The sequence below is a fragment of the Periplaneta americana genome, chromosome 10 (assembly GCF_040183065.1).
Source record: "Periplaneta americana isolate PAMFEO1 chromosome 10, P.americana_PAMFEO1_priV1, whole genome shotgun sequence".
NCBI classification, from domain to species: domain Eukaryota; kingdom Metazoa; phylum Arthropoda; class Insecta; order Blattodea; family Blattidae; genus Periplaneta; species Periplaneta americana.
Window position 1 is genome coordinate 11,902,318 of NC_091126.1, and position 17,412 is coordinate 11,919,729.

At 35.2% G+C, this 17,412-nt stretch overlaps 1 protein-coding gene across 7 annotated transcripts in view; it reads right to left on the reverse strand.

The window, feature by feature from the left end:
* LOC138707442 (methyl-CpG-binding domain protein 4-like) overlaps positions 1-17,412 on the reverse strand; it is a 187,083-nt gene that overhangs the window by 145,466 nt on the left and 24,205 nt on the right. For 5 of the 7 annotated variants that reach the window (XM_069836861.1, XM_069836863.1, XM_069836860.1 and 2 more), the window contains 2 exons: positions 12,896-13,045; positions 6,033-8,911 (listed from right to left, as the gene is read on the reverse strand). In XM_069836861.1, the coding sequence (XP_069692962.1) occupies positions 8,727-8,911; positions 12,896-13,045 (335 nt within the window). In that variant the 3' untranslated portion in view covers positions 6,033-8,726. Of the gene's footprint in view, positions 1-1,120; positions 3,249-6,032; positions 8,912-12,895; positions 13,046-17,412 lie in introns of those variants that run through there. The other 2 variants (XM_069836864.1, XM_069836865.1) reach the window with 2 other exon arrangements.

Here is a 17,412-nt window from a genome sequence, read left to right on the forward strand (position 1 = left end):
ACAAAACTCAGAGAATGGCCTCAGCATTGACATTCTTGATGCGATATCACACAGATGGAGACGCCTTCCTTGATCAAATTGTGACTGGTGATGAGACCTGGGTGTCTCACAACACCCCAGAGACCAAGCGCCAATCACGTCAGTGGCATCATCTCTCATCACCCAAGAAACCGAGAAAATTCAAACAGACTCTCTCAAGACAAAAAGTCATGGCTACTGCCTTTCGGGATCGCAAAGGTGATCTTTTGCTGGATTTCATGCCAAAAGGCACTACGATCAATGCAAGTCGTTATTGTGAGACTTTACGAAAACTATGGCGAGCCATCCAAAACAAGAGGCGAGGAATGCTTTCGAGAGGAGTTGTGCTTCTTCACGACAACGCCCGCCCGCACACTGCTGCTTCAATTGGAGAATTGCTGGATCAATTCGTTTGGGAAATCTTTGATCATCCGCCCTATAGTCCAGACCTTGCTCCTAGCGATTTTCACCTTTTCACTAAGCTGAAAGACTTTCTGGATGGTACGCGTTTTGGAAGTGATGAAGAGTTGAAGAAGACAGTGAACACCTGGCTTAATGAACTGGCGGCAAAGGAGTATAACACGGGAATTCTAAAGCTAGTGAACAGATACGACAAATGTTTAAATGTAGGTGGTGATTATGTAGAGAAGTAAAGGAAGCTTCAGTTATGTAACAGACTTTGTTTTTTCAAATAAATATATATTTTTTTAATTATTACAACAAAACGGTCGTTATATCCTGGATCCCCCTCGTATATATATAAAAATCTGTTAAAATAATATAATTATAAACACATTAATATTCTAATATTCAAATATAGGTGCCACTAATGTCGACATTTAAAAGTGTACATATAATGTATTAATATTCTAATATTCAAATATAGGTGCCCCTAATGTCAACATTTAAAAGTGTACATATAATGTACAATAGAAATACGTTTGCAAGTCTTCACATGTGGGCTGGATTATTAATAAGATAATATTGTGAGGCTAGAAATAGGGTTAAATATAAAATTGAGCTGACTATATATCATGTTGTATTATACATGTGAAGATTTGCAATTACAATGTTGTATTACATATTTTTATTCATCTTTCCATATTTTAGTGATGCACATCTTTTCAATATATGAGGAGCATCGTTTCAAAACATATTATGTGCAACTTACAATTTTTTTTTTACACGAACGACGAAAAACTGGATTATTCGTAAACATAAGAAGTTTAAAAAAACTACACGAAACCATTTTTAAGTACTGGTTTCACAGTTTACAAATATGACGACTTGGAACCATCAGACTTCACAGCATGAAAGATAAATAAATAGAAAGTAACAAATTTAATTTCATCCACTGGGGGACATAATATGTTTTGAAACGATGCTCCTCATATATTGTAGTGTATGTTTCATGGCCTGTCGTAAATACTTATGCAGATTATTGTGATAATCTTTTTGCCAAAATATTGGGTTTTGATTATTTATTGTTGAGTTGGTGGTGTGAGTTAGCTTTATTGCTGTTCATTCACACTGAAAATAATTGAAACTGTGAGTTGGTAACCTAACTTTGATTAATGGATTTAATTTTAGTTATTTATAATGCATTAAATGGAACTTACGGATAACTGATCAAAGTCCAATACTGTATGTATAGTGGATTATGTAGCAAAATGTGAGCCGGGTGCCTAGAATTGCTGGAAGAAATCAAATGTCGAAATTAATGATACTAGCATTGATGAAGCAGATGGTGCAATTTGTGTCATATGAATCTGACTGAAGATCAAGTTTCGGATTGATACTGGGATAATAGAATAATTACGAAGAAAGAAAACTGTATAAAATTGTAATGTATTGGTAACAAATTTTAAACTTTGTTGAAGTAAATCGGAATTATTTACTTATGTTATTTAAACGCACTAAAAATGAAATATTACCTTACTTGTTGTGGATGTGCTTTCTTTAGATGTTGATCGTGCACTGGCTATGTGAAGACTGTGTACCTACGTCTAACATGGTAAATGTTGACATTAGGGGCACCTATATTTGAATATTAGAATATTAATGTGTTTATAATTATATTATTTTAACAGATTTTATCCCCGTATGCCATTAAACATGTATTGTATGTGTAGAGAATGTAGAGAGTAATGATATTGCAAAATTGATTGTTCGTATCTGAAGATGTTGACACTGATCAACGAAAACGTTTATACGTCTTGTAACTTATAATGTAAAGGTTAACACCTAAAACATACACAGCAGTAAAGTAAATGACTGAAACAATAAACTTTCAATATATATATACAGACTTTTCTGAAAATTTACATAAAATGAATTGCAAAATAACAGGCATGTTCATGACTTACAACTTACATAATTAATAAAACATAAACTAGTCATTGTTTTATGCTTGTTTTCTCCTCATACTGTTACTCTTGGTGTGTACCGGAACCGTGAGTATGGGACCCGGAATTTGGGAACCGGAACCCGGATTTTGGGAACCGGAAACCGTGTTTTCAGAACCGGAACCCGGAGTTTGGGAAATTGAACCCTGAGTTTGGAAACCGGAAGCCGTAGTTTGAGAACAGGAACTCGTCGTTTGCGACCCCGGAACCAGGAGTTTGGGAAAACAAACCCTGAGTTTGGGACCCGGAACCCGGAGTTTGGGAAATGGAACCCGGAGTTTGCGAACCGGAATGGAGTGATGCCTAGCAGGACAGTCACTGCAAGCACTACATCGCTGCAAGTATCTGCGACTTGCAGGAAACATCGTATTCAGGCAGTCCAAGAACATACAAGCATCTATAGTCGCGACGCTGTTATTTTCGGCGTGGCTCCACCTCTTTACTTATGTCTTAGGAAGTGAAGGCTCTATAAAGTCTAGGTAGGTAGTATCGGTCGCCATTTTTGTTCTTTCGTTCCCGAGCTACCATACGAGGAATCTATTTGCCACACCGTTAAACATTATCATGTCTTAGCTATGATAATAAATCAAATGCACTGTAATTCAGCAAATAATTGAGTGGCAAATAACGTCTTCGTGTGCTTTCTGTGAACGCCAACGAAAGAGCCAAAATGGCGGGCGATTATATTAAGTATTTATCGAGCCTTAAGAAATGAATAACGTCTTCATAAGCGAATCACAAGACCCACACGTTTAAATGTAGCCGATCTGCAACGCGAATGGCTGCCGGAAATTAGAGCGACAGGACTAGAGCTGAGGATATGACCTGCAAACAATAACAATGTTACAGCTGGAGAAATGCAATATCTTCATGTTTCTAGTGAACATCAGAAGAAAGAGAAGATTAAATAGAAAAGAAGACAAAGGAGGCAGTGAGGAAAGTGGAAGGAAAACAAAAGGGAAACATTAATAACTAGAAAGTGAAAGAGCAGGAAACAAAGAAAAGAGATTCAAGGGGATGGAGATGAGAAAAGTGAAGGGGGTGAAGACTAAAGTAGGAGGAATGGAAAAAGTGAAGGAGAAGAGGGTGAAGTGAAATAAAATAAAACAACAAAAGAGGGAGTGCGAAAAGTTGACAGAGTAAGGAGGAGGAGGAGGAAAAGAGTGACGTCACTTTCATGTCTTCAGTCATGAATACCAGCAGACAGAACAGTTGAGAACTGGCTCCTGTCCACACCTGTGGAGTAACGGTCAGCGCGTCTGGCTACGAAACCAGGTGGCCCGGGTTCAAATCCCGGTTGGGGCAAGTTACCTGGTTGAGGTTTTTTCCGGGGTTTTCCCTCAACCCAATACGAGCAAATGCTGGGTAATTTTCGGTGCTGGACCCCGGACTCATTTCACCGGCATTATCACCTTCATATCATTCAGACGCTAAATAACCTAGATGTTGATACAGCGTCGTAAAATAACCCAATAAAATAAAATAAAAAACTGGCTCCTGGGCAGAGATCAGTAATTTAATTCTCCTCTTCATAATTTCTACTATTAATTTATCCATTTACTGATCCCATTTATTTGTTTGTCTGCACACACACACCCCCGACAGTATATATGCGTTTTCCTTTATTTTTATATTTACTTATTTATTTATAAGCCTGACCCATTATACTGGGTTAGTAGAATTTTCCATCCCTTAATAAGCGGCCACTTCCTGATTTTTGTACCTGAAGTAAATGCACAGGGATATGCAAGTGCTTGTTCCTATTTCTGGTATATTTATGAATGTTTGAAGTGTTTTGCAGACAGTATGTCTGAGCTGCTAAAATCTCGAAATGTCAAGCACAGATGCAATAAAACATGTGTAATTGCATCTTGTGGCAGATTTTTGATAAAAACAAATTTAAGAAAAAAACTGTGGCGTGAGAATATTTAGGCTCTGCCTGCTTTAGAATATGATGAATGGAATTGAAAACTGAAAATTTCCCTCTGTCAGTTCTGATAAAGTCAAGTCTGGAATTTTTGTAGGCTCCCAGATACGTAAATTAATGTTAGACAATTATTTGACGCTGTTATATGTGATTCAGAAAAGAATACTTGGGATAGCTTCAACGTGGTTGTAAATAATTTCTTACGCAACTTTAAGACCCCAATTACAAAGAAATGATTTCAGAACCTTAGGCTGCAATATGAGTGTCAAGGTTCATTTTCTACATTGGCACCTCAATTACTTTCCCGAGAACTTAGGTGCTTTTAGTGAGGAACATGGTGAAAGGTTTCATAGGGACATCAAAGACATGAAAAACTAGATACCAAGGAAAGTGGAGTGTGAGTATGACGGCTGATTACTGTTGGATGCTTAAGGGAGACAATTCTTCAGAAACGCCTTCCAGAAAGTCAAGGAAATGGAAATTTCAAGTGGAGATGCACATATGGTCAAGATAAGGTTACATCAGTGTAAACATTGTTACTAGCTTTGTTATTCAGTTAGTAATTCTAATTTTGTCACAAACTCTGATTTACACATATTTACAAACATGAACGCAATATATTTGCCTGTAAAAATATTGTTTTTTGATGTTTTGGGTTTTTTATTTGTGAAAAATTTTGATGTGATGGGTCTATTTGGAGGTCAGTTTCGAATTCAGCACAAAAAACTGTTAAGAATCAGTTATCAGATCAAAATTATCGGAAAAAAAGTATTAAAATGCAGCACGATGTAACGTATATTTGGAAATTCACTTATATGATGATGACAATGATGGTACATTCCTATAACAACCTTTGATTTTGAGTAACACAATGGTATCTCCACTACACTCTTCCAGTCTTTTCAATATATTTGAAGTGTGATTCTTTGTTTTAATTGAAATTGAAATTATGGTTTATTTAACAATGCTCGCAACTGCAGAGATTATATCAGCAACACCAGTGTGCTGGAATTTTATCCCACAGGAGTTCTTTTACATGCCAGTAAATCTACTGACATGAGCCTGTCGTATTTAAACACACTTAAATGCCATCGACCTTGGCCAGGGTCGAACCCTCAACCTCGAGCATAGAAGGCCAGCACTATACCAACTACGCTACCTAGGTCGACTCTTTGTTTTATTTCTGTAATTATAACATTTTTGCTGACATAATGCCTGAAACTCATTTCCAGAATGACTCATTGGCATGTTTCTCCACTACTTATTTCCATTTGGATTACCAGGAAAGTAAATTTGATAACTTGCATAATATATGTAAAAATTAGAAAGCTTCCTACAATCAAATGTTTCACAACAATGGACTACTCATTTCTATTTGGTTTACCAGTGAAGTAAATTTAATAACTTGAATAAACTGTGTAAAAATTAGAAAGCTTCCTAAAATCAAATGTTGCACAACAATGGATAACAGTAAATTTCCAATACTTATTTCTGAGTAGTAATTCACTTCCATTTGGGTTATCAGCGTAGTAAATTTGATAACTTGTATAAATTATGTTAAAATTAGAATGCTTCCTAAAATCAATGTTTCACAACAATATGTATCTGTCAATTTCCACTAATCTTTTCTCTTTGGTTCACCAGTGAAGTAAATTTAATAAATTGCATAAACTGTATAGAAATTAGAATGCTTATTTTCTTTTAATTTAAGAAAAACCTTATTATACAATTATGTACAATACAATTGTGCTTAAAAATTATAAATACTGTGCTATAAAAACACACAAAGAACATGGAGGTTGCAGTCCTATGACTGTCCTCTGGCAATATGTAAAAGAAAACAAAAATGTTAAACTTCAAACAACAAATCTGAATGTCTTTTTCTTTTTAATCTTCTTATTTGACGAGATGGTGGAAGTTGTTCTGGGATGGTATTAAGCAGGTCATTTTGATGGTTAACCAGTGAGTGATGGAGTCATATGTAAGAGCTGCGCAGGATGGATTCAACTGTAGGCACGTTCAAGTCTTTGTGTAGGTTGTCATTGCGGATGTACCAGGTAGTAGTATTTCTTTACGCGTTTAGATTTTGCCATGTTCCAGTTCTCTTTAAACTGCAGTACGCGTATTGTGTATTCATTTATTTAATTTTTATATATTTATTTATTTGGCTGGAGTGCGTTTCAATGTTGAATGACAGCACTGATATCCGGTCATATAGCTATCATTCACTTATCAACTTACAATTTATTTATCGTCCTATTACTAGTAAAACCAGTTAAGTCCAGTAATGCAAGTTTTGTGAAAACAGGAATTAAAACTTTATTAATGCACGAAAAATCATAATAAATTCTTCAAATAAAGTAATTGGTTTGTTGCCTGCATACAACTTTTCGGACTTATTTCATCTTAGTAGAATACAGAGCATGGAAAGATAAATCGGGGACTGTACTTAACCTATTTTACACAAAAAGTGGACTTAATTGGCTTTACTAGTAATAGGACGATATATACATAGGTAGACCTTCTTACATTATATGCACACATACATTTTAAAATTTATTTTACATGTCTTTTAACTTATTTTTTTCCCTCATTCATTTTTGTCTTACTTTCTAAAGGTATGTTCCTAAGGATTTTTATTATCTGTTCATTCTTGATAGCGTATTGTATACCTGCCGCCACGAGAATGAATGTTGATGCAGCTGAGCATAACTAGAATGCCATGACCGCACTGGTAGAAAAGGTGAGTGGGGTAAGGAGGGGTAGTAAGGCAGTCACTCTCAGCAGCTACAGTTCTGCAGGTCTGGTTTAGTCTTAGGTTTGTCTGACTTTTTAGTATTATTTTGACTTTCAGTACTTACATCAGTGACGTCTTCATTTATATTATTTAAGGGTGAAAATTTGTTCTGTGAAATAAATGGAGAACTATGTTCCAGCTTTTGCCTCTTGGCATTAGCAATGGCTGCTTCTTCTCCCATATCCATAATGGGCAGAAGTAGTGGATTTAATGGGACAAAAACACTTAAATAAAGTCACTTACTGTACTGATGTTAGTGAAACACTTAATTCAGAAACAAAACTTTAAAATAACAATTAAATTAAACAAAACCCGCAAAACACTTAATTGTATAGGAGCACACCAAACCATACAAGGAAGCTATGCATAGCCCACTCTGAATTGAATGCTTATTAAAATCAAATGTTTCAGAACAATAGGCATATGAAAACTTTCACTAATCTTTTCTCTTTGGTTTTCCAGTGAAGTAAATTTGATAACTTGCATAAACAGTATAGAAATCAGAAATCTTCATAAAAGCAAATGTTTCACAACAATAGACATCTACAAATTTTCACTAATCTTTTCCCTTTGGTTTATCAGTGAAGTAAATTTGATAACTTGCATGAACTGTGTAAACATTATAATACTTCCTAAAATCAAATTTTTCACAATAGGCATCCACAAATTTTCACTAATCTTTTCTCTTTGGTTTACCAGTGAAGTAAATTTGATAACTTGCATGAACTGTGTAAACATTATAATACTTCCTAAAATCAAATTTTCACAACAATAGGCATCTGCAAATTTTCACTAATCTTTTCTCTTTGGTTTACCAGTGAAGTAAATTTGATAACTTGCATGAACTGTGTAAACATTATAATACTTCCTAAAATCAAATTTTTCACAACAATAGGCAGCTGTAAATTTCCACTATTCTTTTCTCTTTGGTTTACCAGTGAAATAAATTTGATAACTTGCATAAATTGTGTAAAAATTAGAATACTTCCTAAAATGAAATTTTTCACAACAATAGGTATCTGCAAATTTTCACTAATCTTTTCTCTTTGGTTTATCAGTGAAGTAAATTTGATAACGTACATAAACTGTGTAAAAATAAGAATGCTTCCTAAAATCAAATTTTTCACAACAATAGGCATCTGCAAATTTTCTGTAATCTTTTCTCTTTTGTTTACCAGCAAAGTAAATCTGATAACTTGCATAAACTCTATAGAAATCAGAAATCTTCATAAAAGCAAATGTTTCACAACAATGGGCATCTGAAAATTTCCACCACTCATTTTCGTTTGGTTACCAAAGAAGCAATTTTGAAGACTTGCATAAACTGGGTAAAAATTAGAAAGCTTTCTAAAATCAAACTGTTTCACATCATTGGACATCTGTAACTTTCCATTACCCAATTCTACTTGATTTATCAGAAAAGTGACTTTGACAACTTGCATAATCTGAGTAAAAGTTAGAAAGCTTCTTGTACTACTCTGCTATCCTGTGGCAGTCCAGCACATCACATACTTTATATAACTTCTGCACTGTACACTGTTAAAAATTGAGAACAGTCGAAATCTACACTAGCACAATATCATGTTTTACAATGGTGACTTTTATAATTGCGCCACAACCAGTTCACATATTGATTAAGTTTCCCATCGTTTGGTTTCACATATCTCCACTGATTAACACAAAATATTCTGTATGAGTCATTGCCGTATTTTCCAATTCCATATAATTCTATTGGATAACTCCATTTCTTCTTTTCATACTCAACTGAAACAAAGAGAAACGTATTGCACACACACAGAGTAACTAATGACAGTTACTATACAGACATCTATTTTTTATTTATTTTATTGGGTTATTTTATGACGCTGTATCAACATCTAGGTTATTTAGCGTCTGAATGATATGAAGGTGATAATGCCGGTGAAAATGAGTCCGGGGTCCAGCACCGAAAGTTACCCAGCATTTGCTCGTATTGGTTTGAGGGAAAACCCCGGAAAATACCTCAACCAGGTAACTTGCCCCGATCGGGATTCGAACCCGCGCCACCTGGTACAGAGATCTATATCAAGTAGGTTATTTAAGAATATGATGAAACAAACTTCTGTTTGTAAAGAGCCTACGCTATCTATGTATGTTGTTTGGAAGACAGGTGGAAAAAATATTAGCTATATTAAGGCTCTGAACAATTTCTTAATTGTCACAACAGAGTAAATAATAGATCTCACACTTTGTCCCCAATTTGTAGAGGATAATACTTTTCAATGAAAAGTACCAATGAAATACTCTTGATCAAACCAAAGACGCACAATCTTTAAAATACGAAATCAGCATAGTGTTAATACTGGGTGAACAGGTTTCACGGCTCTTAGCGAGCTGGCTGGCTTGCTGTGCACGCAGAGGCGGATGACAGGAAGTACGCAGTAAATATACACTATGGTGTGTCGCGGTCTTGAGTCCCCACCTCCGCGCACATAGCCGGCCAGCTGGCTAAGAGCTTTGAAACCTGGTCTGCTCTATACTGTTCACCCAGTATAAGCTTCAAAATATAAAGTACCCTAATAATTAGAACCTCTCTCTGGGACCTATTTCACTAAGTAAGGAGCAGTGGCGGTTCCTCTATATGAGCACAGGAGCACGTGAACACCTTAAAAAACAACAATAATCGTACATATTACTGTATTAATATTATTACATCTATTACTTTCCAATGTGTAATGACGTTCCTACATATTTCGTCTCGAGAAAATGTCCCGTTCGTGTGTCGTGTGTCTTTAAATCTCTATTGGACAGATTGACAGCAGTTTGCACAATTTTTCCGTAGCAGGGTGGAATAGCCTCAGGCGAGAATATTTTCTGGTTTGGTACAATGGTTACAATAGCTCTGGCTCGCACAGGTCTTAACGTGCTAGTGACAGAGAAACAGAGATGCTCCATCTCCCTTGGGTCTGGCATCCTGTTCCTTTCTCCCTCTTTCCTCGTTTTCTCTCTTTACTGTTTCTTTTCAAAATACCGATACGCACGGGGGCTGATTCTGTTGTCTTTTGTTCAGCAAAGTAAGTAACACACGTGTGTAAAGTTGTGAGGTTGTTAAATTAAGAGAGGATTAAAATATTCCTCCGTAGCACAATGACATAAGAGCGATTAAGTACATTGGCTATGTTGACCGTGGAAAAAAAACTTGTTAACAACATTAGAGTTATTGATAAATTTGCATCTCTCAAAACTAGGTGCATGGAGTTTCTCTAAAAATAAATCTAGACCTTCAACAACAGCAGTGAAGGTGGGTCCTATGAATTAATTTTACTCTACTCTTGTTTAATGGTTTTAATTTTGGTGTATATGCGTAGATTTGGTACATGCGTATTAGAACTCGTTTATCTCTGACGTGTGACTCACCTATACGAGAATAGCCTATATCAGTGTGTTCATTACCAATATTTTTTTGTGTTCACCCATCCAAGAAAGGCACGAGCCGCCACTGGTAAGGAGTAATAATTTAGAAGTATATTTTTTAATTTATCACTAAACGAAGTATCTCCTACTGTTATACCTGGTGAAGAGACAGCAGAGCAGTGATCAGCAACCCGTGCTCTTTGTGCAAATGCACTCTCCACTGCACACGGGCAGTTTGCGAGAGCAGATCGAGGGATAATAAAAGATGTAGGTCATCCCATATTATTTGCAGATGACACAAGTATAGTAATTACAGCCAATAACTCCAACAGAGGAAATTCTCTTCAAAATATGTGACTGGTTCTCAGTCAATAAATTGGTATAAAATTGTAACAAAACTAACATAATTCAATTTAAATCCTGTGCAAATTCAACCTCGCAAATTTCTAGCGCAATAATTAACAATAGATCCCTATTAGAAACAACAACAACCAAATTTCTTGGCTTAAAAATCGATAATGTGTTAAATTGGAAAAATCATATTAAAGAAATTACCCCCAAACTAAATTCAGCTTGTTTTGCTATTAGATCTATGCAAGAGATAGTAAATGTCAATACTTTGCATACTTCCACTCGGTAATGAGTTTTGGAATAATATTCTGGGGAAATTCCACAGATAGTAATAGTATATTTCTATTACAAAAAAGAGTAATTAGAATAATAGTAGGTGCCAAATCTAGGGAATCTTGTAGGACTATTTTCAAAAAAATACAAATATTGCCCATGGCTTGTCAGTATATCTTTTCATTAATAGTCTTCCTTGTATGTAATCGTGAAAACTTTGTAACTAATTCAACAGTTCATAGCATAAATACACGTCAAAAAAATGAATTTCATACTCCATCGGCAAGTCTATCATGCTATCAAAAAGGAGTGCGTTATATGGCAGTAAAAATTTTTAATAGCCTTCCTATCGATATAAGAAATGAAACTCAAAACATAAGATTATTTAGGACCAAATTAAAGAAGTACCTAATTTCTCACGCCTTCTATTCTGTAGGTGAATTCATGACATTCAATAACACTTCATGAAATTGATACTAAAACTATGTGTTGTACTAGTAGACTATATTGTAAATCTCGTCTGTATATATATTTCATCTAGACTGTGACTATAAATTAAGACTTTATAATAGTATTAAGTTTTTTGACTTGTTCCATATTCTAGCTGTAAAGCAATGTATGAATACCATGGAATGTTAATAAATACAATACAATAGATACGCTACTGTGGCTAAGCAATGAAACACCCCTGTTACCATTCCTTCACTATGAGGCTACATACTCTATTCTTTACAGAGTGAAAATGCTATTTACATTTTATATTTACCAACATTTCTTGGTTGTAGAAATGAAACAATAGTTAGATATGTTTTAATGAATTGAGAAACAGTTAAGGCATGTAATACTAATCTTTATTGCAGATATTAATGTATAACCTATGGTATCATTTATTGCGTCACATGATATACATAGTCCTATTATCTGGAGTATACTCGTACTAATAATTTTCCATTGAATGTTAAAAATGTTGTTTCATAAGTTTTCATAGAGTTTCTCTACAACCAATGTTCAACACAGTATTAATTCTGGATATTTCGCCTGTCCTTTTTCTATTAAAGATCTAGGTTTAATCCTCACACACAATTTAAATTCTGAAAACCAATTTATGAGATCATAGATGATTCATATGTGGCCGGTGCTGAAGGCTATCCTGTACATTTAGCACCACAGTGGTGCTGACGCCTCGGCTGAACCGAAGGTCACTTATACTTCGTATTTTTCTGCTACAACCTACTTTAGAATGTACAATCATTCCTGAAATACTGGAAATGTATGAAAGAAGTAGTTCACAAGACAAGATTTGTACTGTGCGAGACCTGCAGATATCTGTGTTGTTAGAGTCACACTGAGCAGAAAATTGTTTCAAACTTCGCCATTTGGTTTTGTTCAATCGTATCTAGAATTTCTTTCATGTAATTACTTTTGTCCTGTTCTCTTCAACTAGAATAAGGGTAATAAAAATCTCCCGCAGTGTTCCTTTCAAAGGAAAATAAAATGGAATGTCAAAGATTTATGGCATCTAGAAGATCTCTGTCCATGAATTAGCAGGCCTCAGGCAATATTTAACAGCCATTTTTCGTTCTCGTCAAGATTCACCTCTGCTAGCTAAATTCTCACACACCCTTCATCCAATAACTGAGATAAATGAATTCAGCTTGACAAATAATTCCAAAAATAAATTTTCCACAACATAAAGATCAACTAAACCAAGAAATACTTTACTGTACTTACTTGTCATTCTCTTGATGACGTAAGCACGTCTTCTGTGTAAACCAAGAGGTTCTAAAACTGCAGCAAGTTCATCCAATGTTGCTCTGTTTACAGACTCAGGGTTTGGCCACTGTTCAAGAAATTTCCATAACACAGGAATTGCAGCCTCTCCTGAAAATGAACATTATCACATATAGAATGGGCAGCTTGATAGCTCAGTTAGTAGTAAACTGGCTACGAACTGGAAGATCCCGGTTCGATCCTGGGTGGTGACAGGATTCTCTCATTGCCAAATCCAGAACAGCCCTGAGGTTCATGCAGTGTCCTATCAAATTGAGTACTAGGTCTTTCTCGGAGGTAAAAATGTGATTGGAGCACCATCACATTCCGTAGTGGTTAAAAACGCAAATTTATCTGGACAAAATTAATAACCCCATTCCTATTTGACAGATTTTCATAACATTTTATACATTAACTATTAGTAGCATATTACTTCTGTGAAAACTCTCAGTATGTTTGGGTAAGAAAAACTATCCATTCTTAGGTGTAATTAGAATTAATAACTTCACTGACAGATTTTCTTAGAATTAATAACTTCACTGACAGATTTTCTTAAAATTTTGTATAGTAATTCCTGTATTATAATAATTATTAGTAGCATATTTTTATGTGAAAACTCTCAATATGTTTGGACAGGAGAAAGTACCTCTTCTTAGGGGATGTAATTAGATAAAATCAATAACTTCACTCCTATTTTACAGGTTTTCATAAAACCTTATTTAGTAATTTTATTATTAGTAGCATATTATTTGTATGTGCAAATACTCATTACGTTTGGGCAAGAGAAACTGCCCCTTCTTAGGGGGTGTAATTGGACAGAATAACTTCACTCCTATTTGATATGATTTTCATAAAATTTTATATAGTAATTTTACTATTAGTAGCATATTATTTTTATGTGAATACTCTCAATATTACGTTTGGGCAAGAGAAACTACGCCTTCTTCGGGAGTTTTCAATTATTGGACAAAATTAATAACTTCACTTCTATACGACATATTTTCATAAAATTTTATATAGGTTTTAATATTGAGGTGTATTCGACAGATAATGGAGCAAAATGGGAATATAAGGGTACAGTGCATCAGTTATTCATAGATTTCAAAAAGGCATATGACTCGGTAAAGAGAGAAGTTTTATATGATATTCTTATTGAATTTGGTATTCCCAAGAAACTAGTTCGATTAATTAAAATGTATCTTAGTGAAACATACGGCAGAGTTCGTATAGGTCAGTTTCTGTCAGATGCGTTTCCAATTCACTGTGGGCTAAAGCAAGGAGATGCACTATCACCTTTACTTTTTAACTTTGCTCTAGAGTATGCCATTAGGAACGTCCAGGATAACAGAGAAGGTTTGGAATTGAACGCGTTACATCAGCTGCTTGTCTATGTGGATGACGTGAATATGTTAGGAGAAAATCCACAAACGATTAGGGAAAACACGGGAATTTTACTGGAAGCAAGTAAAGAGATAGGTTTGGAAGTAAATCCCGAAAAGACAAAGTATATGATTATGTCTCGTGACGAGAATATTGTACGAAATGGAAATATAAAAATTGGACATTTATCTTTTGAAGAGGTGGAGAAGTTCAAATATCTTGGAGCAACAGTAACAAATATAAATGATACTCGGGAGGAAATTAAACACAGAATAAATATGGGAAATGCCTGTTATTATTCGGCTGAGAAGCTTTTATCATCCAGTCTGCTGTCAAAAAATCTGAAAGTTACAATTTATAAAACAGTTATATTACCGGTTGTTCTTTATGGTTGTGAAACTTGGACTGTCACTTTGAGAGAGGAACATAGGTTAAGGGTGTTTGAGAATAAGGTGCTTAGGAAAATATTTGGGGCTAAGAGGGATGAAGTTACAGGAGAATGGAGAAAGTTACATAACGCAGAACTGCACGCATTGTATTCTTCACCTGATATAATTAGGAACATTAAATCCAGATGTTTGAGATGGGCAGGACATGTAGCACGTATGGGCGAATCCAGAAATGCATATAGAGTGTTAGTTGGGAGGCCAGAGGGAAAAAGACCTTTAGGGAGGCTGAGACGTAGATGAGAAGATAATATTAAAATGGATTTGAGGGAGGTAGGATATGATGATAGAGAAAGGATTAATCTTGCTCAGGATAGAGATCAATGGCGGGGTTATGTGAGGGCGGCAATGAACCTCCAGGTTCCTTAAAAGCCAGTAAGTAAGTAAGTTTAATATAGAGGATCTAGAAAGAAAGGAAACGTATGATTAAATGAACCATGAAGCAAAATGAACAGACTTTACAAATAAGAACAGGAAATACATGTGGTTGATAGAAAACGCAATTGCCAATGAAATAACAAACAAGCAATACTGTAGAGATGGAGGAAATATGCAGAAGTTATTTCCGAGCATGGAACAGTATTTTGACTGGAAAACAGTTATTTCGAGAATTGTGAAAATGAAACTGCTCAAATCATATTAGATGTTTTAATTAATTAGTTAGAAAGTCACATCTTGCTCGAAAAATGCATTTCATTCTGTGGGGACAATGCAAACGTAAAGTTTGGAGGGATTAATAGACCTGCCGGGTACCTCTGAAAAGAATGTTTTTGCCATTCTCAATAAAAGTGTACCCAGTGATCTAATAGGATCCCCTTAGATCTTGAGTTTATAGTCTTGAAAATGTTCAACTCTTTTTCAGTGTAAACTGTACACACTGAAAAAAGAGTTTTGTGATTTTGTGGATATCAGTTACCAACAGTTGCTATACCATTCTAAATCACGACGGTTGAGACTTTTCCCAGCTATTCAAAGAATAAGAATGGCTATGCCTTGATTTTTATTAAGATCTTGTAATATACTGCACCACCTCCAGCTAAATGTAAACCTAATAAACCAATTGCTAACATAACACAGATTATTCTAAATTTCCGAATGCTTCCCTTTTTTCCTCTTTCATGACAAGTAATATGACCTGCATTTGTACACTGGTATACTGCTTTGAAATCATACTTTTTTTCAGAGAGTAGTGTTCCGAATATGGTACAACAATTTTTTAACAATGGCTTCTCAGAACTTTTTCTTTCTTTTATAAGCTCACTTCTGAATGTATTTCATTCTAAAATAAAATCCCTTGAAAAACGACATAATTGCTTATTGGATGTTGCACAAATTCTAAACTCAGTCAGAGTCTCTTTAAAATAGATTAGAACATGAATTTGTACCAATGAAAGTGTCTCAAAAACTTTAAACACGAGTTGCTGATTGTGTGTCAGTTTTCCTCTCTATCGTGTCACACAATGCAAATTTTGAAAGGGTATTTTCCTTGATAAACACACAGTGGTCTGATGAGAGAAATCGACTCTTGGTTGACACAGTGAAGGGTATTGTAACTGTCCAGTACAATTTTAAACAATTTACTTGTAATGATTTCCACAGTTATTTATTGCAAAAACCAAATTTGATGATGAAAATTACGTCTTCTGATAAGTACAGATACAGAAATAAAATGTGGGCCGAGTCTTGGTAGCAGTCCTCCTGAAAGTAGGCAATAAGTTTCGCAAGACTGTCCACAAGTAGCATACATTTAGGCACTCTTGTATACTGCACATGCGCAATGTGTTGTATCTGGAACTTAGTAAAATTAGGTGGTTCATTTTTTTTTCTGGGTCTGTACAAACAGTGAAGACCTAAACCTGACAGCAAGGTGAATAAATTTTTATTTTTCATTGAAGATTTAAAATGCCAGGCTTTTTTGCACAATGTCCTGCTTTTTCCAGCAAATGTTCTGCTTTCCTAAATTTTGATCTCGTCATCCTACTCAGTAATCTGACCTCTCAATTGTCCGGCTCCTTCTAGTGTACTTCCTGTCACTTCTACAGTAATATTTTTCTCAGGAATTTGTACCAATTGTATACTAAGCGACCAAATTAAATCTGTGTCCTGTGAGGGGAAGTTCATGATGGTGATAAGCAGCCAGCAGAGGGGCACAGGAGGAGAGTGACAGAGATGCAAGGGGCATCCATTGACAATATCGAAGTTTGTGCACTTTCAGTAGCATAGTACATATACACTATTCCTCTTCAAACAACTCAGAAATTTGATGGAAAGCCCTTAACTTCTAAGCAAATACAAGTATGTGGGTATATTATAAGTCTGAATTTGTAATAATTGTTATTGCAACTGTTGTTATTGTTTAGTAAACTGTCTGAAGACTAGTCCGAATTTGATATCTGATATTTATTTGTCAATCAACTTTACAATTCACAGTTATGGTGGACCTTCACATCGATCCACCATCCCTTTAATACATGTAACTCTTTTCTATTGATGTATTCTTTGCCGAGAACTTCTTGATTACTTTATAACGTTCTGTTATACTGAATTGCTATATGTCCTTCTCCCTCTATCCTCTTCTATTCTCTCCCTCTTACCCAGGCTGTCTCCCTTCCATTTCTCGCTCACCTATTAGATATTGCATATTCCTTCCTT